At 35.8% G+C, this 25,276-nt stretch overlaps 1 protein-coding gene across 1 annotated transcript in view; it reads right to left on the minus strand.

Annotated features, from left to right (window-relative positions):
- Window positions 1–25,276, minus strand: part of COG5 (component of oligomeric golgi complex 5) — a 303,390-nt gene that overhangs the window by 50,100 nt on the left and 228,014 nt on the right. The window contains exons 12-14 of the mRNA XM_032402369.1: window positions 17,995–18,199; window positions 13,301–13,462; window positions 11,337–11,436 (exon numbers count right to left, since the gene is read on the minus strand). Of these exons, the coding sequence (XP_032258260.1) occupies window positions 11,337–11,436; window positions 13,301–13,462; window positions 17,995–18,199 (467 nt within the window). The remainder of the gene's footprint in view (window positions 1–11,336; window positions 11,437–13,300; window positions 13,463–17,994; window positions 18,200–25,276) is intronic.

The following is a 25,276-nucleotide window of genomic DNA, read 5'->3' on the forward strand; positions in this document are numbered from 1 at the left end:
TCACACAGCAAGTGACTGTATATGTGTGGGGCTATTTCTCTTTCAATGCATGTCTCGATCCTTGTGCTAAAACTTCAGCATCTTAATTACTGTAGGTTTCTAATGGATCTTAATATTAGTAGAACAAATATTTCTGCATTGGTAAAAAGTATACTGTTACACTGAACCTACAGATCAATTTTGGAAGAACGGATATGTTTATTATACTGAGCCATCCAATCCATGAAGAGAGTATGTGCCATCATTTATTTACTCCTTTAATTTCTCTTAATGTGACTTAGAGTGTTCAGTGCAGTCTTGCCCATGTTTTCTCAAATTATTCATAGAAGCATATTATTTTCTGATGCCATTATAAATAATGTTTTTAAAAAATAAATTCTATTTTCTGTTTGTAGATGGTATACAGAAATAGTTGATTTCTGTATAACTTGTGTATGAAGGAGTTCAGGACATGCCACTCCAAAATATGCTTCTCTGGTATATTATTTTGAGTTGAAGTCACTGAAAAATAGCAAATATTTCAGAATGGCTTTCTCTGAACCTGCCATATCTGCTTAAAGGCAGGTCCTCCAAAAGGAACTCAACTGTCATAAATCCTCTTCCTAAAAGTTTCATCAACCAGGGAAGACCCACTCTTATCGCAGGACAGAAAACGCCGAAGGAAGTAGCCATCACACCCACACAAATTTTGTCACAAACTGTATCTCCCATCTATTCTTCCAAGGGCCTGATCAACTTTTCTAAAAATCATTCATCATTCTACCCAAGTAGCCCATATCCCCTCTTCTATTTCCCCTATTAAGACATTATAGTTTGCGAATAACACATATTGGGAGATTTTCTAGATACAGTTCAGTTATTTCAGGAGGAAGGAAGGACTATAGACCTCTTTGAAATATATCATGTTTTCCCAGAAAAAATTCACATGTCATAACATTTGATAATTTCCTGGGGTTCACAGATGCCCTGAAGCCCCTTCACCCACCTTCTAGGTTAACAATTCCTACCCTAAGATATTATGATTTTAAAAAAAGATTGTCCGAGGAGAAAAAAGATTTTCTTGATTCCTATTACAGAACACTTTCCATATACACCATTTTTTTAGGTATGTCTCCGAAAATATTCTAAATTGGCACAACTTCCTACTAGTGAGTTGAGTAAAAGTTGCCCAAGTGTGCTATCTGCTTGATATCGAAAAGGATAATTAAAAAAAAAAAATCAGTCTTCTAAGATGTAAATGAGTTCTTTTGTATTCAAATGCAGCCAACTTTAGTTAGCCTTCTAATTTTTAAAGGAAGTGTTATGTGTCTTTTCCTCTTCCCCTCTCTGATTATCCCAAGTGTCTGGGGGTTTTAGAGTAGCCCTTTCAACCATGCCTCCCTCCCCACCACTACCACCACTGTTCTCCAATTCGCAACCATATCTAATGCTTATGGTTCAGAAATCCCATCACACTGGCACACTGCAGATCCAATTCCTGAGTGTGTTTTGGCCTGGTTCCACTTACCAGGCCATCTCACCTCACATCACATTAGGCTGGTACTTACAGCAGCCCTAAGAGGCAAAGGTAGGTTTTCTTTCTATCTTATTTGTGAATATGGCTAGATCTTTACTGTTAGGTGTATCTGTACATCTGAGCGTGCTAGGTAGGAGGGTGCTCTGAGTGAATCAAAGCCTAACCTTGACTAAATGCTGACAATTTTCTCTCTTAAAAACATACTTCCACAGCACTCACCATAGCGCTGTGAATTGTGTAAGACTCTTGAATCACAGACCTGTACCTCTGAAACAAATAATACATTATATGTTAAAAAAAAGAAGAAGATAGTAGGAAGGGGAAAATGAAGGGGGGGAAATCGGAAGGGGAGACGAACCATGAGAGACTATGGACTCTGAGAAACAAACTGAAGATTCTAGAGGGGAGGGGGGTGGGGGGATGGGTTAGCCTGGTGATGGGTATTAAAGAGGGCACGTATTGAATGGAGCACTGGGTGTTATCCGCAAACAATGAATCATGGAACACTACATCAGAAACTAATGATGTAATGTATGGTGATTAACATAATAAAATAAAAAAAATAAAAAATTTAAAAAACAACAAAAAAACAAAAAAATACCCCAAAAAACATACTTCCACAGAGTATAACTTTGAAGCATACATTAGGGAATTAAACTATATTCCAATACCCTAGAACAGGGATGAGAATAAAAGCTTTTTTGATCATTAATATGCTTGAAAAGAGGTAAAAGCTCTACAGTGTTGAGACTTCTAATTCCTGTCAAATGGACCAGGTAATTCAGACTAATCCTGTTAATGAGAATACCTTGAAAAAGTGAATAATATATGTAAAAAATCTTCATGGTATTGAAGTGCTAACATGGCAGTAAAAAATTATGAGTCAAGATTCAATTGCCCAAATTTCTTTTCAAGTCTCTAACTACTACTTCTATTTCCTGGAGTTAGTATCTATTCTATTAATAGTTCAGAGACTGAAGAAACTCCACATTCTGAAATTAAGTTAAAAATAAATAAAAGTATATTTTGTAACAAAAGAAATCACAGAAGAAGAAAAATATTTGAATATTATATACTGTAGTAATGAAAACAGGTTTAGGGCAATAAGGATTAGAAAATGTGATAAGGGGTCAAAATATATACCATCAAATGAAGTATACAGAAAAAGGCTCATGAGTTTTTTAAAATAATATTAACATTAATTAAAATCATTAAGTGAATTATGATAGTAATAAATTTCTATCTTTTGGCTATGAAAGTGATATTAAATTCCATAAAAATTTAATACACACTTGGGAGAAGATATTTGCCAATTATGTGTCATAAGAGGTTAATATCTTGTATGTATTAAGAACTCATGCAACCCAACAGCAAAAAACAAAAAATCCAATTAGAGATTAGATCTGAATAGATGACCACAATGATATTATGACACCTCATACCTATTGGAATGGCTAGTATCAAAAAAGACAAAAAATATAACAAGCGGTGAGGATCTGAAGAAAAGGCAACTTTTGGGCACTGCTGTTGGGAATATAAATTGGTGCAGCCACTACGGAAAACATTATGGAGCTTTCTCAAAAAATTAAAAAATAGAACTATCATATGGATCTACTTCTAATTCTATTTCTGGGTATTTACCCAAAGAAAAGAAAACCACTATCTTGAAAAGATATCTGTACTCCTATGTTCATTGCAGCCTTATTTATACTCGCCAAGACCTGGAAACAACCTAAGTGAGCATGAATGGATGACTGGATAAAGAAAATGTGAGATATATGTACATATATATGTGTATGTATATATATATGTATACACATAAACATATTCATACATACATCACATATATACATGTATACATACATATATGCAATGGGATATTATTCAGCCATTAAAAGAAGAAGGAAATCCTGTCATTTGTGACAACATGCATGGACCTTAAAGGCATTATGCTAAGTAAAATAAGCCAGACAGATAATCAATACTGCATGATATCACTTCCATCTGGAATATTTTAAAAAGAAGAACTCATAGATACAAAGAACAGATTGGTGATTGCTAGAGGCAGGGGGTGGGGGAAATGTGGGTGAAAATGGTCAAAAAATATAAAACTCTATTATAAGATAAGTAAGTCATGGGAATATAACGTATAGCAGAGGACTATAGTTAACAATACTGTATTGTATACTGAAAATTGCTAAAAGAGTAAATCTTAAAAGTTCTCACCACCAGAGGGGCGCCTGGCTGGCCCAGTTGGAAAAGCATGTGACTCTTGATCTTGGGGTCATGAGTTCAAGCCCCACAGTGGGTGTAGAGATGACTTTAAGTAAACAAACAAACAAACAAACTTAAAAAAAAAAGTTCTCACCACAAGAAAAAAAATTAGGGGCACCTCGGTGGTGCAGTTGGCTAAGCATCCGACTCTTGATTTCAGTTCAGGTAGTGATGTCAGGGTCACTGAGATCAAGCCCCATATCAGGCGGGGAGTCTGTTTAAGTTTCTCTCTCTCTGCCCCTCCCCCGCTCTCTTTCTCTCTTAAAAAAAAAAAAATCCTTAAAAAATATTATGTTGTGCACCTACAAATAATACAGCTGACTCTTGAACAACATGGGTTTGAACTGTGCAGGTCCACTTACACATATATTTTTTCCAATAAATACAATGCAGTATTATAAATGTATCTTCTCTTCCCTATGATTTTAATAACACTTTCTTTTCTCTAATTTATTGTAAGAATATGGTATATGATTATTATATTATATATGTATATGATATTATAACATACAAAATGTGTGTTAATTGACTGTTTAATGTTATTTGTAAGGATCCCAGTCAATAGTAGGCTCTTAGTTTTTAGGCTGTTATATGCAGATTTTCAACTCCCATTTTTTATAGCTAAAAAAAAATACATACATATGTAAATAGATATTTTTAAAAATTTAATACATACAGACAGGATTCAAGTAGGGACATTAAGGAATAAAAAGAAAAGTTCATGAACTCTCTTTTCTTGTTATTGCCATGTTCCTAATTTGGCTTTGTGACAGATGGCACGATTGGTCCCAATCCTTCATCCCTGTCTGCATCCCCATCCTTTGCAATTTAATACTGCACTGTGGTTGGGTTATTTTGGTGAGCCAGACTTTTGAGAATATTTTCTCTCGTGTGCTTCTGCCTTCATCATGGGATTAAGCCCAAGGGAGCCTGCTGCAGGAGGAGAGACATGCAGAACAGAGCAGAGTATTTAACTGCGGTTGAAGTCAGCCTCCAGCAGCAGCCAGCCTGCTGTGAGCAAACCCAACCAAGATAAGCAACCTAGGGGCACCTGGGTGGCTCAGTCGTTGGGCGTCTGCCTTCGGCTCGGGTCATGATCCCAGGGTCCTGGGATCGAGCCCCGCATCAGGCTTCCTGCTCAGCGGGAAGCCTGCTTCTCCCTCTCCCACTCCCCCTGCTTGTGTTCCCTCTCTCACTGTGTCTCTCTCTCTGTCAAATAAATAAATAAATAAAATCTTTAAAAAAAAAAAAAAGATAAGCAACCTAGCTGCCCTCCATCTGCCTGGAGAAGTATAAGCATTAAGTGCATGTTGTATGCCATTCAGGTGTCGTGGTTGTCTGTCGGGCAATGTTCTAATGGCAACAGATAATACAGACTTTGTAGGCTTTGGCCAACAACTTTGCAGTTCTTACTTTTTTTGAAAATACCGCCTAATGACAATAACCATTTTTTTTTATGATGTTCAGTTAACCAGCAGACAATAACCATTATTTGACATTTCTTTCTGTCTTCACTCTGGCCTACTGAATCTTAGACTAACGTGACCGTTAACTACTGACCTGGCACAGCCCACAGAAAATCAAGCTCTCACAAGTATGGGAAGCAAGTCAGAAAATGATCTCAAAGGAAAGAAGGAGTGATCCAAATAGTTCAATGCAAGAACGGAGGTAAGAAAGAGTGGAAGGCAGTCTAAGAATCAAGAAAGTAGGTAACCCAGGGCGCCTGGGTGGCTCAGGTGTTAAGCGTCTGCCTTCGGCTCAGGTCATGATCCCAGGGTCCTGGGATCGAGCCCCGCATCGGGCTCCCCGCTCGGCGGGAAGCCTGCTTCTCCCTCTCCCACTCCCCCCTGCTTGTGTTCCCTCTCTCGCTGTGTCTCTCTCTGTCAAATAAATAAATAAAATCTTTATAAAAAAAAAAAAAAAGAAAGTAGGTAACCCAAAGGGCTCAGTGTATTTGTATTATAGCTAAAGTGCATTTGGGCTGAAGAATCTACTGACATGTTTCATATATTTGCACTTAATATAAAAACTCTTTCAAGTGATTTCACATTTTTAAAAACCTTTTATTATTTTAATGTTAATAATATAGATTATTACCATATGATATTATATGGAGCAGTATCCAGGTAGATGACATTTAAATCTGCATTAAATAATCTGTTTAAAACTAAAAAAGTTGAACCCATGTGTCTATCATCATTTAAATATCACACATGTAGGTTTTCTTCCACTATAGGAATGTCAAGTCTCCAAACTGCTTAAGAAATTACACAAAGAATAAAGGGTATATTTATAAAGCTTAAAACAAAACAAAACAAAACAAAAAACCAAAAACCCTACTGCCATCTAGTACTACTGACCTCACACACAGCTACTGACCTGCATTAAAGTTGAAACCTCCCTTTAAATGTCATTCCTATTATTGTTTCCATTTAAATGGTCTGCAACCTAATTAAATGCCAATCTACTTTCTCACAGTTTATAACATTTGACATTTACACCAAGATTCTAGATGTCATCCCCTGAAACCATCAGATAATAGTTATTGTTGGTAAATGTCCTCACAGTTTACCTTTTAAAAGGACTACTTATTAGTATATTTGCCTATAATTTTGACATCACAAGTTTACAAGCCTATAAAGCTTTATAAAGGTACCACAATAACTCTTATATACTAATATTTTAATTTCATTTTAATATACAGAGCACAAGGAAAACATTGATTCAAACTTACAATAGCAAGGTCTAATAACATTTTCTTCTAAAGGTCACATTTCAGAACTATACGAACAAATTACCAATACATAACCATTAAATCAGTTTGTTCAGTTCAATCATAAAATATATATATCTGCAGGTATGTATTTTGAACATAAAATTCTACTTAGCAAATTATATATAACTTCACAACTCCTGTCAAAACAAGTGAATGAGAACTTTTAAATAAAGACAGTCTAAAAAACACTGATCTCTTGTTCACAAAAGGCCACCTAGGAGGCTGATATTCACATTACACACTAGATTAAATACATACTAGAGGCAGTAAACCCTTACATATGAGAATTCAAGGTTAAATCTCTGTTTTTTTCTAAACGAAACTACTAAACCATCTAAATATCTGCTATGCTCTGAATGTCTGTATCCTTCCCACTCATCCCACCCCTGAATTATACCTTGAAACCTAATGCCCAAGAAGATGGGGCCTTTGGGAGGTGCTTAGGTCATGAGAGGGGAGCACTCTGAATGGGATTAGTGCCCTCATACAAGAGGCTTGAAAGAGCCCCCTTGCCCCCTGGCCTGGGAGGTCAGAGGGAGAAGACAGCCGTCAGTGACCTAGTGAAGGGCCCGCACCAGACACCGAACCTGCTGCTGTCCTGGTCTTGGACTCTGCAGGCTCCAGAACTGTGAGAAATACATCAATGCTGCTTGTAAGTCACCCAGCTGGTATCACTTTATTATGAACCAAGACACTAACCATTAAGGCCACAGAAGTTAAATAAGCTATAATACATCTATAAAATATATCATGCATGTATTAAAGTAGATTTAGATCTCTATCTCATGTTGTAAAGTAAACAAGGGAACAAGTAAATCACAAAACAATCCTACTTTTCTCAAATAAAAAACAATGTATTTGTGTTGAGGCACAATACAGTTTAAAGCATGGTCTAGAGTCAAATCTGAGTTTAAATGCTTAGTTTCAACACTTGCTAGCTAGCTTTCTACTGTCAGCAGTCTGTTTGGGGCATGCTATTAACTTTCCTTGGCCTCCATTTCCATCTTCTGTAGTGGCAGATACGGATACTGCCATTTCATAGGGCTCTTGTGAAGTACGTGACGTAAGACACATAACGGCTTTGGCATCATCCAAGCCGCTATAACTGGTTGATAACTGTTGTTATTGTTATGGCCCTGACCTAACCTCAAGCAATGAATTCTCTGGTGCCATTTAAGAGTCAGAGAAAAGAACTTAAGAATTTGTCCCTATAGAGTTTTAGGTTTGTATGACATCTAATTTTGCTGATTAATAACAGAAAATAACACATGTGTAATGATAAAATCTCAGATTATTACAAGCATATACACGTACTACATACATATAATTTGTATGTTATACTCTACCAAATCCTAGAATATTAAAACAATGAGGGTAAAAAGAAATAACATTGCTTTTCTAAGCATGTGGAAGAATTTATCTAAATACACAGTGATTGAGATGACCGCAAGAATGGTTCATAGAAGGGATCAACTTGAAAAATCCTTTTATGAGCTTATCTCCTGATAGGAATTAAAGCTATAGTTAAGTATACTAAAATGTTCTGATAGTCAACAAACTTGCACAACTGACCTTTAGGGAAATAAATTTAGGATTCTGAAAAGCTGTTCATTCTACATTTCAGGTTCTATATTTTCAAGTCCCCCTTTTTGAAAACACGTTTGTCTAGAAAATTCTAGCCTTCCTTCATCTCACTGCTTGAACATTCCATTAAGGATCTGATTTCTGTCACTTCCCAACCTTGTGGACTTAAATTTTTCATCTATAAAAAGAATCCTCCATTTATAGAAATATGTCATACCATATATCAAGTCAACATTTCCATTTACAGATAAAGTAGTTATTCTACTTCAAATTCTGTTTCAAGTCTTTCTCCCACCGAAGACTTAATACTGGCTATTTTCCTCTAAATGTTTTCAGTGAAATAATTCTAAAAGAACAGGAATACAGCAAGATCAAAGAATAAAAGACGTCAAATTTAAAAACATAAAGGAGTAACAGAAATAGTATTATTAGCGCAAAATAAGAGATTACTTAAGTCCTTAATCAATAATATATTTTTAAAATAAAGCATATGCTGCTTTTTCTACTCTCAATGCTTAGGCTCTCTTTAGGCACTAAAATCAAAGTTGAAAATGACTTTCTGGCTAGCCTTCAGCATTTTAAGTTTCGTAAGCCTGAGTAATTTAGGTCACAGACTATCTGACCACCAGTATCAATTCAATCAAATGTTTGTTGATATATTTTAATTTTGTCAAAGCCTTTTACCATTAGTGTCTTTTTTTTTTTTTTAAGATTTTTATTTATTTGACAGAGAGCGAAAGCAAGCACAAGGGGGAGTGGCAGGCAGAGGGAGAGGAAGAAGCAGGAGCCCAATGAGGGGCTTGATCCCAGGACCCTGGGATCATGACCTGAACCAAAGGCAGACTGAGCCACCTAGGTGCCCCTACCATTAGTGTCTTAACTGAAGTCACACTTTACCATTACCACTGCCACCTCCTGTAGCAGAAAAGCAAAATATATATTTTTTTTCTTTTTTTTTTGAGGTTGGACCACTGGGCATTTTTTTAAGTTTTATTATGTTATGTTAATCACCATACATTACATCATTAGTTTTTGATGTAGTGTTCCATGATTCATTGTTTGCGTATAACACCCAGTGCTCCATGCAGAACGTGCCCTCTTTAATACCCATCACCAGGCTAACCCGTCCTCCCACCCCCTCCCCTCTAGAACCCTCAGTTAGTTTCTCAGAGTCCATAGTCTCTCATGGTTCGTCTCCCCCTCTGATTTGCCCCCCTTCATTTTTCCCTTCCTACTATCTTCTTCTTTTTTTTTAAAGATTTTATTTATTTATTTGACAGAGAGAGACACAGTGAGAGAGGGAACACAAGCAGGGGGAGTGGGAGAAGGAGAAGCAGGCTTCCCACCGAGCAGGGAGCCCGATGCGGGGCTTTATGTCAGGACCCTAGGATCATGACCTGAGCCGAAGGCAGACACTTAACGACTGAGCCACCCAGGCGCCCCTATCTTCTTTTTTTTAACATATAATGTATTATTTGTTTCAGAGGTACAGGTCTGTGATTCAACAGTCTCACACAACTCACAGCACTTACCATAGCACATACCCTCCCCAGCGTCCATCACCCAGCCGCCCCATCCCTCCTACCCCCCCCCAACTCCAGCAATTCTCAGTTTGTTTCCTGAGATTAAGAATTCCTCATATGAGTGAGGTCATATGATACATGTCTTTATTATACTGAGCAAAAAAAGCAAAATATTTTCTATACATATGCTGGTTCTTCCTTATAATGTTGTTCTCAGGTGGGACTATCTAATGATTTTTTTCCTGACATTTTCAGTAATTACACTACATTCTATTGGATATAATACTGAATTTCATTTGTAGCAACAAACCACGCTTTTAAAAGCAATGAACATCATTAAAAAGCTTTTATTAAAAAAGTTTGAGAGAAAAATTAGTCATCTAATTACCTACGAAGAGCTGCCATGGTCTGTGTATAGGGCCAGTTTTCAATAAACAAAGTTTTAAAAAGCTGCTTCTAAATTGCTTATCAAGGCTACCAGAACAACTGAATGGAAAACAGCACATTAACAGGCAAATAAAATGTGGCCATCCACTGGAACTGAAAGAAGCCACATATGACTGTTCCCACCAAGGATCATTTTATGCAAATTCCTTCAGTTCAATTTGTTACCAACCTACCCTAAAAATCATTCCAGAACCAACTAGAACTACTAGGATATAGGTAAAACCACATTACTTCATTTTATGATGTTTCATCTGGGAGCAGTCAGAGAGGCTAAAGTGAAAAACACAGTTGGTCGCTCCTGTAAAGGCAGCAGAGATGCTCGCACGTGCCTTAAAATTCATCGCAGCACAGCTGAAAATAAACTGAAGCCTCGTTCTTTACATTCAGTTAGCATACATATACACTATTTAAACACGTGTGCTTAACTTTAAAACATTAATACATAAAATTAGGATTATGATTCAGCTAATTATACATTATTTTAAATACAAATAATATTTCAAATAAGATTATTTTAGGGTTAAAATTCCATGTTCTAGGGTTAAAAGCTTCAAAAGTAAATCAACATTTTTTATTACAATTTTAAGCACTTCACTTCCTCTAGCCATTTTTTAATAGTTCAAGTCAAGGGGCTCCTGGGTGGCTCAGTCGTTAAGCGTCTGCCTTCGGCTCAGGTCATGATCCCAGAGTCCTGGGATCGAGCCCCACATCGGGCTCCCTGCTCTGCGGGAAGCCTGCTTCTCCCTCTCCCACTCCCCCTGCTTGTGTTCCTGCTCTTGCTATCTCTTTCTCTGTCAAATAAATAAATAAAATCTTAAAAAAAAAAAAAATAGTTCAAGTCAATTTCACAATAGGTAAACTGCATGAATGATATCTGGGGTGAGTGGTCACAACACAGGGGAATTTTGATCAATCTGAGACATATATATATATATATATATATATATAAATTAGGCCATAAGGTGGTGCAAGCATTTTTTTTAAAAGCCTTATAAAACCTTCCTACATTCTGAAAGGATAACAACGGTAGGAGGGCCATTTTTTAAATAGATCTAACTTTTTGGGGGGTTCAAGTTCATCAGAAAGTTTCAAAATTTCAATAAAGTAAAACCACCAGTATATTAATATTCAGTCAATTCAATACTGATACTTATAGTCAAGTAGAATTAGCAATTTTAAACAAAATCACGAGCTCTAACAGAAGGGTATCACTTACAAGCTGCTCCGATTTTACACCGTACAACTGGACGGTCTTGGCCACATTTTTTGACACGGCTAATGTGAGGTCTGCATCTACAGCAGCTACATTTAGTTCACTGCATAAAACAAAAACAGACTTTAATTATTAGCAACATAGTTCATCAACAAAGAAGAGAACAACATATAAACTGAAACCCAATAAGCAGTGTAGTGATTCTTTTTATAGATTTCACTGATTGCTTCCAAGAATTGGTTGTATTGTTTAATTTTTCCTCCTAAATTCAGCATTAGGAAAAAGTGCTTTGAGATGGTTTGTTAATGACCAGTTTCTCATTAATAAAAGCACATCATGTGTGGGTTCAGGCTGTGATTAAGAGTAAATTGTGTTCAGATTTCTAAAGTAGCACTCTTGTTAATACTGATAAGTGCAATACGAGACACTGCATATCACAGACATCTGCAAGGAAATGACAGCTTTTGAATGGAAATGATGACCTTGGAAGGACATAGGCTAAAAATATAAATTACACATGATACATAAAGATGCTCAGTTTCTGTAGAAATTATGTCAATCCATGCTATTTTGCAGAGTAGCTTTTTAAATATATCAAAAGCATAACAAAAATTTAATTTGAAATTTTAAAATTTGGAGTCTTGAAGTATTCCTTTGCCATACTTATTTTCAACTTTAACACTGGATTGGTTGGGACTGCCAAAAAGAAAAAAAAAAAGTGTTTACAAAGACCATGGAAAAAATACTAGGAGTTAAAAACTGCACAAAAACCCATACACAGGTAGAAAGCAGGAAAAGTAATTATTGTCTCTGAAGTAGCAAAATACATCTTGGCACTTAACAGATTCTCTTTATGAAGAAAGTGAAGGACTTTGAAACAACACTGGTGCATACTGTGTGTGATAAAAATGCCCTTCATAAATAGTGAGACATAACTTTATTAATGCTCACTTTCAAATGCTACTGAATACTGGCAATAACTATGCTTCTTCAAGCTTCATGTTATATTTGATTACAGCATTGCCAAGCTGCCCAGAAGAATGGGAGAGATGCCTCTTTAACATTTCCATAAATAGGTCAAAAGATCAAATTGCAAAAAAAAAAAAAAAAAAAAAAAATCAAACTGAATCCAAGATTGTTCTTGTCACTACTATACCAAACAGATAACAGAGACATTAGAGTAAAAAAATCTAGTCAGGACTTCGGTAAGTCACGATAATTACGGAAAGATTCAAGATCAAGATGTACAGCATGCAAGTCACCAGCTTCAAATCTGCAGTCTAAAACAATCTAGACAGTTCTATACTTTGGTCCTCTATTGCCTAACTACTATTTTTATTTCTCAAAATGTTCATCTACAAATGTACAGACCTACTGTTATGACAACTTGTTAGCTGTGACAGGAACTGAGATAGTCTTAACTGCAAATTCATCTGGGTAAGTGTAAATGTCTAAGGCAACAGTATAATTACATTGTCTGCAAGCATTCAGGTGGCACCTCTATAAGGATACCTTGCCTTTTGAGAGTTTTAAAAGCTGTCACATTCACTTAGAAAGCTCAAAATAGCAAACACAAGTAGGCTAATCAAGATTATAATCCTGTGTATGACATTAAGTACTTTATGGATTTAAGATAATAAACCCTAAGCTCTATGCTTTAACTTCTCAGTTTGTAAAATTATTTTTGTGCTTATTTTACTATATAATATTATTTACTATGGCATAAAAATTAGGTTTACTTTGCATCCTTGACAAGATACAGAATAATTATAATAAGCTATTTTTAGACTGTATTTAAATGGTTTTATTAATTGGAATCTTAAGTACTTACTATATGTGTACTGATTCACTGCAAAACTCTTGATTTAATTGCAGGACTAATTACCTGAATAATTTGAAGTAAATTAAAACATCACTAACAAATGTGGCAGGCATTTTACAGCATGCCACCATATAAAAATACATACCTTGCTATAGTTTTAATGATACCTTCAAGTTCATCTGCCGAAGGAGGATTGCGACCACCAGGGGGAAAAACCAAGTTGATAGGATCAAAGAGTCGAGATAAAGATTTCGATAAATAAGCAGCTTCATAGGGTTGCAGTGAGTCTTTCAAAGCCTTTTCTGGGCTGTGAGGGCAAAATTTATTAAAACTGAATTCAGATTATACAAAACTAAATGCTATTGTATTGGGTTGTAAACACCTTTCTTAAAAACCTATCTTCTTTATAAAACGTTTTTATGAACAAAAAGAAAAAATTCTGTTTAAAATGTATATATTTACAAATACATTTCATAACTAAACATTTATTGAGAACTAAACATTTTTATTTATAAATAAGTCCTATGTATAAATGTAATATAATATATGCCAGTATCTAGTAAGTCTGTCATTTGAAACTAAAAGAATAACAATGTAAAATCTTACTAATTCTAATGGGGCTATGCCTTTGCTTAGGAAATCCAATTTTCAGAGAGTATCAAAGCTTCACGAGAGAGCCAAGTGAGCAGAAACCTGCTCCACTGACTCGACTCTTTCCACCCACAGCCGCCATTTCTCACAGAGCTCCCCGAGAGGGAAGTGCCCAGGGTCTAGGATGTTATCAGCCTTCCAATGCCAAACGAACAGAATGGGGACAAATAAAAAGTGTTTCTCAAAGTGCTGCAATCACATAAATCCTCTCAACTGGAGTTCTAAGCTCATTTGTTTCACCATATTCTTCACAAACTGGAACTTAGCCTACTATACGCATCTTTCTTTCTTAATCTTCCCATGTCTCCAATTACTTGTATTTTCAGTTAGCAGTCCCACTATCAGGTCTTCTACTTTTCCTTTGGCAATTACTATCAAATGTCTACAACCATTATTTCCATCTGCTTTCTTATTCCTATAATTAACTCCGTATCTCCTCACATCGCTCCTGTTTATAATCCCTCTACCAGTCCTTCCATTCTTTTTTTTTTTTTTTAAACAAATCCCCCTTCATTCTAAATGTCAACCTTAAAAACATCTGATTTGCTCCATCGTGTAATTTATGAAACCTGGCTTTTTTCTTTTCCCACCCTTTCTGGTCATCTAATGAGCCCTAGAGGTCACAATGCTCTTGGCTCGTACATCATAATTCCATAGTTATCTCTTAACATTTCTCATTCAATAAGTATTTCCCTCAGCACGTATTTACTGAGAATACTATGTACCAGGCCTTGTTAAGTGCTGGGAAGATGTAGATTACAAGTACTTTACAATGCAGGGAAGAAATGTGCAGGTAAAGTGCTAACTATAGTGATTTCTAGAATAGGTGAAGATAGAATACAATGGGTACAGGGAGGACGGTATCTAAATTTGCCTGAGGCAATCCTCTATTGAAGACCATGCCATCTATTTAAATGTCTTGCTATTTTTGCTCCTGTTATTTACTGACCTTAAGAAGCCTCTTTCCTCTTCTGCAGATATTTCAGTTCTGAATTATAAGTACTAACACTCCTCCTGTCTCTGAATCTGCACTAAAGATCCTTGGTGACTACAATGTCAAAACTGATAACTTTCTGGGGTGCCTGGCTCAGCTGTTAAGCGTCTGCCTTCGGCTCAGATCATGTTCGGCAGGAAGCCTGCTTCTCCCTCTCCCACTCCCCCTGCTTGTGTTCCCTCTCTTGCTGTGTCTCTCTCTGTCAAATAAATAAAATCTTAAAAAAAAATCTTAAAAAAACAAACAGATAACTGTCCTAAAACCCATCCTGTTTGAGAAGTCTGCTCTTATTTTAGCTTTACTAAGGAGCTTCCATATCTGAATAATCATTTTGAACTACTCTTCTAAGATCTCCAAGCTTGAACACAACTTTTCATATCCCCACTGTCCCCATCTCCTTCCCTCCTACAAATACTATTAAGTCTCTACAATTTGCCAGGTAAGTCCTGGGTGTGGGAAATACAGTAGTGAAGTCAAAATTCCCTGTCCTCTTAAACTTTACTAATGAGAAACTTAATGTTGCTAATGAGAAAGACACACACAAAAATAAACACAAATTTTTTAAGTGTTTTAAATATGGAATATGAGAGTCATAAGTTTTAAGAGAAAAATAAAGCAAGCAAGCCAGAAAGAATGTGTTCAGCTGTCTTTCTCTCTGTCTCTTTTTTTTTTTCATCCTATTTTGGATAGGATAAGGCAAGGGCAGGTGACCAACAATACATTCTATACATATTTTATACAGCTGCATTTTAAATCAGGTAAGAGAAAAAAGGAGAAAATACGCATTTGTAGTATCTTTTATTATTCCCTAACTCTCTTTACTGGTGCTCTTTATTTGTGTGTACTTGAATTACCAACTGAGATGACTTGGTTATGAGCCTGAAGAACTTCCTGTACTATTTCTTGCAAGTTAGGTCTGCTAGCAACAAATTCTCTCAGTTTTTGTTTATCTAGGTAAGTCTTTACTTCTCTTCCTTATGAACAACAGCTTTATTGAATATAGGATTGTTGCTTCATAATTTCCTTCTTTGAGCACTTCGAGCCCACCACCTTCTGGTCTCCTTTGTTTCTGCTGAGAAGTCAGCTGTAAATCTTTTGGGGCTCCCTTATAACTGATGAGTAGTTTTTCTTTGCCGGCTATCAAGATGTTCTCCTTGTCTTTCACTTTAAACACTTATACTATGATGTGTCTTGTTTGTGGTCTTTATGAGTTAATCCTACTTGGAGTTTGTTGAGCTTCGTGGGTGTGTAGGTTATTTTTCAATAAATTTGGGAAGTTTTCAGCCATTATGTCTTTGAATATTTTTTCTTCTCCTTTCTCTCTCTCCTCTTATTGTGGCACTCCCATTACATGTGTGTTGGTATGTTTAATGGTGCCATACATTTCTCTGAGGCTCTGTTCATTTTTTTTTTCATTTCTTCCTATCTGTTTTTAGGCCTACATTAAGTCTAGTTTCCAGTTGGCTAATTTTATAAATGCTAGTTCAAATCTATTGTTGAGTCCCTCTAGTGATTTTTAAAATTTTAGTGACAACTATTCAACTGCAGCACTTCCATTTGATTCTTTTTTATAATTTTCATCTTTGTATTGATATTGTCCATTTGATGCAACATGGTCATCATATAGTCCTTTACTTAATCATGCTTTCTTTTACTTCTGTGAACATATTTCTAATGGCTAATTTGAAGTCTTATTCTATTAAATCTGATGTTTGGTCACTCTCACAGTCTCTGTTGCTTGTTTTTTTGTTTTTTGTTTTCCCCTCAGTGTATGGGTCATACTGTTATATTTCTTTGTATGCTTCATTATTTTTGTTAGAAACTGGACATTTCAGATAATACATTATTGCAACTCTGGGTACTAGATTTCCGCACCTTGGGGCTTGTTTAGTGACTGGCTAGATTATTTTAGTGAAGTCTATTTCTCCCCCAGTGTGAAACCTTTGTCAGAGAGGCATAGCTTTGCGTATGCCCACAGTCACCCAGGGAAAACGGTGGTACTAACAGGGTTCTGTCTCCTCTCTTTCCTGGACCACACTCCTTTTTAATTTTAAGGAAAGCACAAAATACAAAACAGAAGTTCTACCTCCTGGAGATAAACCACTATCACCATTTGCTGTGTATACTTCCAGACCTTTTTAGGGGCCAGAATATGGATTTAAAAATAAAAAATAGAATGGTACTATATATTGTATTTTATATAATATTAAAAAAACTTACTAGATCTTTGTAGATCAAGAAATGAGTTAAGTTCTCTTGCCCCTCTTCCATTATCTTACCTAATTTCCATGTTTAGCATAAAAGAGTTATTGAAGAGAAAAATGTAGTCTCATTCTATCTTCCCAGCCTACAGCCATGCCATTTATTTTGCCAGTGAAAACTTCTACATCCTATATTTCACTAGCCAGGACTTCTTACTATGGTGGATACAATTTAAGTATTTAGAAAAATAAAAACTGAAAGAGAAACATTTATATCCACCCAGCATTTTTTTACAAAGTAGGTGGTAAGAATCTGCTGTTACCTGAGTCAGCCTTGTCCAGTAAATGATTCTAGTGTTAAAAGAAAATGTGCAAGCCAATCAATTGATTTGTTGTTCAAAGAGAAATGTGAAAATAATATTCTTTTTCAACTAAGGAGGGAAGTTGGCTGGTTTAAACTTACTGACATGGTATACTGTTTTCCAAAGTTGCACCTAACTATGGCTACATACACTGTACTTTATGAGTAAGCTAAGAGATTTCAGGTTTAATTGTGACTATACTCAGTTTTTTCCTACCAGACTGAGAAGCTATCCCATCATAAGATTTATTTCCCTTACAGTTCCTGAACACACCAGCTACTTTTATATCATATTTATGCCAGTGGTCCATCAATAATGATACTATCTGATGTAATTACAGGTATATTACCAATTAAAAGATAGTGACCACATATGCTCATCTCCTAGCTTCTACTCACCCTACTTGGTGCTGTACTTTACATCAGATTCCAGTTAAGAACTAGGCTGCTCAACTAAGGATCAAGTCTGACTTTTTCCTTTAAGTATTGCAAAGTCTTCTATGGTATACATATAAAACATGATCATTACAAATATATAGAAGATTAGCATATCCCCATTTTCTAATTTATAATAAAAACAGAAGACAAAATCCTTATCATGACAGCAAACAGATTTGATTAAACAAACATACTCATAATCTGGCTTTTTTGGTATGAATATGTCTTGTGTATCATCTTCCATGTGTTGTAGGTCAACATAGAGGTCTGTAGTTCCACTCGCATTAAACTTTCCTTGAATATTTTGGCTGTATTGTTGAAGACGCTTCCATAAGTCATTATAAAGACGTAATAATTTAGGGTATTCTCCTTCGAATGCCTGTTTCAAAAACATAGAAGCTGCCAAGCAAAATAATAACATGGATAAGAAAATAAAATAAAATGTGGCAGATAAATTTTCTTTTGTATATGTTGATGCTACAAATAGCCTATAGTAAAGGACAAACCAAAGATATATTCTAATGAGGCTTTTTTAAATAATGCTAGTAAAAGTAATTTTCCTCCTATTCACTGCATTTGATATGTGAAACACATATTCCGAAGCCTAATCTATAAGAAAACAGACAAATCAACAATTACAATTGAAGATTTCAATTCCTTCTCTCCAATAACTGATAAAACAAGTACACAGAAAATCAGTAAGCATATAGAAAATCTAAACAATACCCAAATTCACTTAATTGACATTATATAATACTTCATTCAAAACAGCAAGGCACACATTTTGAAGTGGAATATCAAGATCAACAATATTTGATGCCATAAAACAGTATGAATAGATGTAAAAACTTTCAAGTTATACAAAGTATGTTCTAGATTAGGAATCAGTAATAGAAAGAGATCTTTAAAAATCCTGGATAAATACCCAGAAGTAGAATTGCCAGATCATATGATAGTTCTATTTTTAATTTTTTTGAGGAACCTCCATAATATTTCCACAGTGGCTGCACCAATTTACATTCCCATCAACAGTGTACGAGGGTTCCTTTTTCTCCACATCCTAATCACTTGTTATTTTTTGTTTTTGTGATTCTAGTCATTCTGACAGATGTGAGGTAATAGCTCACTGTGGTTTTGATTTGCATTCCCCTGATGGTTAATGATGCTGAGCATCTTTTCATGTACCTGTTGGTATGTCTTCTTTGGAAAAATGTCTATTCAGGTCCTCTGCCCATGTTTAATCAGGTTCTTTGTTTTTGTTTTTGGTGGAGTTTTTTTGGGTGCTGAGTTGTATGAGTTCTTTATATATATTGGATAGTAACCCCTTACCAGATATATCATTTGCAAATATCCTCTCCCATTCAGAACTTTTTAAAACACAGAGAAGCCCTATTTAAGATAAGCAGACATTAAAATGCAACTTTTGAATGGAAAATTTGATCAAAGCTAAAACATTAAGTTTTGAATGGAGAATCAGACTTAAAAAAACAAAAACAAAAACAACCACCTGAGGTTACCCCTTGTGCAAACTATATATCCGTATAATTAGGACAGAATAATTGCCTGCCTATATCTGGCTATGATCACTAGGAGGTTTCCTAGTTGTGTTTTTCTATAATAGCAGCAACACAAAGTTACAGAATCCACCAACTGGGTATGAATTCTATCCTACAATCATCCCTTTTAGCAGGAATATAAAGCACACATATTCTCTTCCAACCTAACTAGCTAATCTTGAATCCACTTACAATATGAAAATGACCACCCTTGTTATCTCACAGAAAAAAGTAAAGGTCACCCCAAAAAATCCCTTCAACTTCTTACCCTCCATCCCCTATAAATGTTTCTAGTTTTCAGCCCTCTTCACAGAATCAAGTATGCATTCCATAGAACACACACAACAGTCTGAGAATAACAGTAATAATACTATCATCAGTAACATGCTTACTTAAAAGAGTTCATGGGATTTTGGGGGGAATTCTCATTGTCCTTTCAATATATCCCAATAGGGCTAGAAAACCAACTACTATAAAGTAGTCAAATGAAAGAGTGCCTCTCCATGTGGTTTTGCCACCAACTGGACAAACATCTGCATTAAGATTTTCCATTTTACTTTTGATCTTTAGTAATTTCTTCTTTCATTTTCATTCTTTATAACTACATAAAATATTTATAGGACTTTGAAGTTAAATCTACACAACAAAGTAGGTTCAAAGAAGTCTAGCTTTTATCCCTGGTCTCCCCTAATGTATTCTTCACAGATACCCTCCCCCTCCCCCACTCCTGCTATTGGTAATCATTTTCTGGATTTTATGGTTCATTCTTCCATTTCTTAAAAATATAAGCCAAAATGTATATTTATACCACTCCCTATCTTAGGTAAACAATAGCACACTGCACACATATTTCTCCACTTTTTTAACTTAATGTATCTTGGAGATCGTTCCATAGTAGCATATAAAGCTATTCCTCATTCCTTTTTTTTTGGCCTCTCATTCTTTTTAAATAGCTGCATGGCATTCCATTCTATAGACACATCACAGTTTGTTTAATCACCTAAGTGATGAACATTTGGGCTACTTCCAGTATTTTTCTATTCCAAATAATGATCCAATGAATAGTCTTGTGAATACGTCTTTTTATAGTTTTGCTAATGTGTCTATGAAATAGATCCTTAGAAGCAGAATTGCTGAGTAAAAAAGCAAATGCTTATATGACTTTCTTAGATACTATGAACTCCCCTCCAATAAAGTCTGTATTTGAATTCACAATGTGTGAGGAGTGACATTTCTCCACAGGCTTATCAACAGAGTGTGTTTTTAAACTTTTAAAAATTTTTTTGCTCATTTGATAGATGAGAAATGGTGTCTCTATTTACTTTAATTTTGCATTTCTCGGTTCATGGGGGGACACTGAACATCTTTTCCAAATAAAAGGTATCTATATTTTTTTTTCTTTAGGGTTGTTGGTCTTTTTCATCTCATTTTAGCAGCTTTTTATATTAGGGAAACTAGCTTCTTTTCTTTGATGTAAGTTATGTTTTTCAAGTTTGTCACTTGTCTTTTTATTTTGCTTAAGATTTTTTCCTGCCATGTAAAATTTTTAATATAATCAAATCATCAATCTTTTCATAATTGCTTCTAGATGTTAGATCAGTTAGAGAAGTTTTCCCTATTCCTAGCTTACTCACTAATGTTTTCTTCCAGCCCTCGAATGTTTCATAGTTTACATTTAATTCTTTGATCCATTTGGACTTTATCCTGATACTTGAGGTAAATTGGGGATTTTTTTCCTCTGAACTCTTTATTTCACTCCACTCTTCAATTCTGAGCGCTTTATCCATTTCCGTAACTACTGGGTCATATTTGTGCATTCAACAAATCCTCATGGAGGATTTAATTAAATATCTTAGTCTCATGTTTGTTTTCTTCTTTCACCTCAATGAAAACTGCTTCATATTTTATAACTGATGACATACAATGTTCATTGCAAAGGAACAAATACATAAAGATATAAATAAAAAGGTAAAAATTATTTGATATTCTATTATCCTATGATAATCACCCCAACATTTTTGTACCATCCTTTCATGTCCCTGTTTATCATACATACATACAAACTGTTGTTTTCTAAAAGTACTTCACATTAGGATCTCATTTAGCTTTTAAGTGCTTACTATTTTTTTAATGAAAGGTTTTTTTTTTCCCTGGTTAAGTGTCCGAATCTTTTTTTTTTTTAAAGATTTTATTTATTTATTTGACAGAGAGAGACAGCAAGAGAGGGAACACAAGCAAGCGGAGTGGGAGAGGGAGAAGCAGGCTTCCCGCTGAGCAGGGAGCCCAACGCGGGGCTCAATCCCAGGACCCTGGGATCATGACCTGAGCTGAAGGCAGACGCTCAATGACAGAGCCACCCAGGCGCCCCACTGAAAGGTATTTTTATTTTTAGTTTTTCTCCTCAGATTTCCTCCTAATTCTTAAAGCCTTTAAATATTAATTTAACACTTTAGGCATCCATTTCAACAGAATGTCAAATGTAATGAGCACTGTGCTTTGTGATAAGAATGTAGTATGGAACAGAGGTACACAGATAAGCTTTTTCTAGAGCGTGGCAGAAGATACAGACAAGCAAGGAGGTGAGCCATTATGAAACAGTGGGTAATTACTAAAGTTGGGGATATATAAGAGCTTTATAGGAGCAGACAGAGGATGTCATACCCATATCTGAGCATGTGTATGGGTAGGGAGACATCAAGGAACACTTCATTTCTAAACTGAGATTCGGAAAACGAATATGAGTTATCCAGATGAAGGGGAGGAAATAGACATGTGTTTCAGGTATTTGTAAAACTGAGAAGCAAGAGGATGATCCAATCACAAACTGAAACTCCAATACAGAGACAAAAAATTAGAAAGGAAAAAAAAAATGAGCGCTGATAAGAAGGGACCAGAAAAGTCATGTTGGGAATGTATCCTGGGAGTAATGGGGGAAGAAGAGTGGAGGCCAGACCAGGGCTCCCACCGTAACAATTAAAGAAGCCATATACATTTTTATAAATTCAAGTTTGTACCAAGCCGAGAACCTCTGCTAGAGAAGAAACTAGCAGAGCGTTTAGTGGTTCATGGGACTGGAGTAAAAATTTTGAAACTTAAGGGCTCTCATCCCTAGTGTCCCATTTTAGATTTTACTTAGCTATGGACCTGCAAGGGTAGCCGGGGAACTAGGTCTAAAACTTCAAAGGTCAGAGGTAAACTATCCTTCTTATCTGTGGAAACATATAGGAAACAAAGGCCAGCTGAGAGGAGAGAACATGCAACACAAGCAGGTCTTCCTTCCCATGAAGACATTCACCAGATTCTGAAGTTTCATGAAGCACAAGGCTGAAGAGCCTTGTCTGGAAACCTCTGAATGGCAGAGCTAGATCAAACTCGGGATTTCAGGGCTGAGGAGACAAAGACCCTCCAACCTCTCAATTAAAAGCCTGGGAGAAGTATGCCCAAGAAAAAGAAAAATTAGAGACAGATTGAGTCTTATTAAAACTGCAACTACCCCAATCCAACCCAGTCCTAGAATGAATTGAAATGATCAACATACATATGTACAACTGCCAAAGGGGGAGAAAAGAGATCAGTAAAATGCTTCAGAATATGTGAATAAAATCTTATGAATGAATAAGGCAGACCGTTCCATAGAAATGAACAGAAACTTTGAAAAACAGTATCTAAATAGCCTATAAATATGTGGAAAAAATGAATATCATTAATCATTAGGGAAATAAAATTAAGACTGCAATGTGATTTGACTAAATGTCCACCAGAATGGTTAAAGAAAAAAAACACAAACAATACCAAGTGTTAACAAGGATATGAGAAAAAGTGGACTGCCAAGGAGAGTTTAAATTGGTGCAACATTTGAAAACTCTGGCAGTAACTATTCAAGCTGACCACATATAAACTCTATTACATACTATATTAGTTTCCATATCTGCTATAACAAATTACCACAAATTTGGTGGTTTAATACAACATGAATGTATTATCTTACAGATCTGGAGATCAGAAGTACAAAATTGGTCTAAGCCAAAATCAAGTTATCAGCAGAGCTGTGTTCCTTCTGAAGGTCCTAAAGGATTTTTTCCTTGACTTCTCCACCTGCCCCCACCGCTTGGCTTGTGGGCCCCTTCCAGCGATTGTATTACAAACTCCAGCTTCTGTTTCCATAATCACATCTCCTCCTCTGACTCTTCTGCCCCTCTCTTACCCTTCTAAAGGCATCTGTGACTATACTGGGCCCACCCGGATGATCCAGGACAATCCTTCCATCTCAAGATCCTTAAATCACATCTGTAAAATCCCTTTTGCCATGTAAGGTAACACATGCAAATCTCTATAAGGCATATAATTCTGTCTACTACGTGTACCTATTTTCCATTCCCAGGTTTATTCCCAGTAAAAATGGACAGAATTGTCATAGTAACTTTACTTAAAATAGCTCAAAATGGGAAACAACCCAAATGCTCATCAATAATATGGTGGAACATTTTACAACGCTGAGAATGACCTACCAGTGCACATAACAATGTAGAGGATTCTTAGAAACATGCTGAGCGAGAGACATCAGATGGCAAATGAAAGAGTACAAACTGGATAATTTTATCTGTATAAAATAATATTTTTTTAAAAACTCTATGTCATTAGAAATGAGTGAATACTCTTTTATAGGAGAAGGGCAGGCAAAACTAGGAGACTTGAGGGGAGCTCCTGGGTCAGGTAATACTTTGTTTCTTGATCTTGATTCTGTTCTTCATCTTGGTTACACAGCTATATTAAGATTTGAAAAATTCATTTAGGTGTATTATGATACTCATACTTTTTTCTTTGTGAGTCTTATACTATAATAAATGATATTTTAAGAGTAATCAGGGGGCGCCTGGGTGGCTCAGTCGATTAAGTGTCCAACTCTTGATTTCAGCACAGGTTGTGATCTCAGGGTTGAGGGACCAGGCCCCATGTTGGGCTCCTTGTTCAGGGCAGTGTCTGCTTGTCCCTCTCCCTTTGCCCCTCCCCCCCCACCTGCTCACGTGCTCTATCTCTAAAATAAATAAATAAAATCTTTAAAAAAAAAAAGAGTAACAGGGAGTCAATGAAAACTTTTTAATCTTTTTAAATTTATTTTTTTCAGTTTTATTGAGATACAATTGACTTATAACATTGTATTAGTTCAAGGTGTACAATATAATGACCTGATATATGTATTGGTTTTATTGGTTATGTGTATAACCAATCAAAGATTTTTATCAGAGAATTACATGATCAAATTGTCCCTGCAAAGAAAGTCTCCAAAAACTTATTTGATGGCTAAGACTCACCTTCCTCTAGGTTCTTTAAAATTCTAGTACTTTCTTAAGAAAAGACTCAAGTTCTCAACAACAGTTATTTCTCTTTTTAAGCAAACTCCAAGTTTTTGTCTTTATATGCTAAACAGAGGGTACTTAGGATGGTACCTTATAAACCCATTAGAACTCTACAGTGAAGGAGTGCTTCAATCGCAGGGATCAAAATTCTAAAAGGTACTCTACACCACACACAAAAATAGACTCCAAATGGTTGAAAGACCTCAATGTGAGACAGGAGTCCATCAAAATCCTAAAGGAGAACACAGGCAGCAACCTCTTCGACCTTAGCCGCAGCAACTTCTTCCTAGAAACATCGCCAAAGGCAAGGGAAGCAAGGGCAAAAATGAACTATTGGGACTTCATCAAGATCAAAAGCTTTTGCAAAGCAAAGGAAACAGTCAACAAAACCAAAAGACAACTGACAGAATGGGAGAAGATATTTGCAAATGACATATCAGATAAAGGGCTAGTATCCAAAATCTATAAAGAACTCATCAAACTCAACACCAAAAGAACAAAGAATCCAATCAAGAAATGGGCAGAAGACATGAACAGACATTTTTCCAAAGAAGACATCCAAA

Source organism: Phoca vitulina, unplaced genomic scaffold (genome assembly GCF_004348235.1).
Source record: "Phoca vitulina isolate PV1807 unplaced genomic scaffold, GSC_HSeal_1.0 scaffold4, whole genome shotgun sequence".
Classification (NCBI taxonomy): domain Eukaryota; kingdom Metazoa; phylum Chordata; class Mammalia; order Carnivora; family Phocidae; genus Phoca; species Phoca vitulina.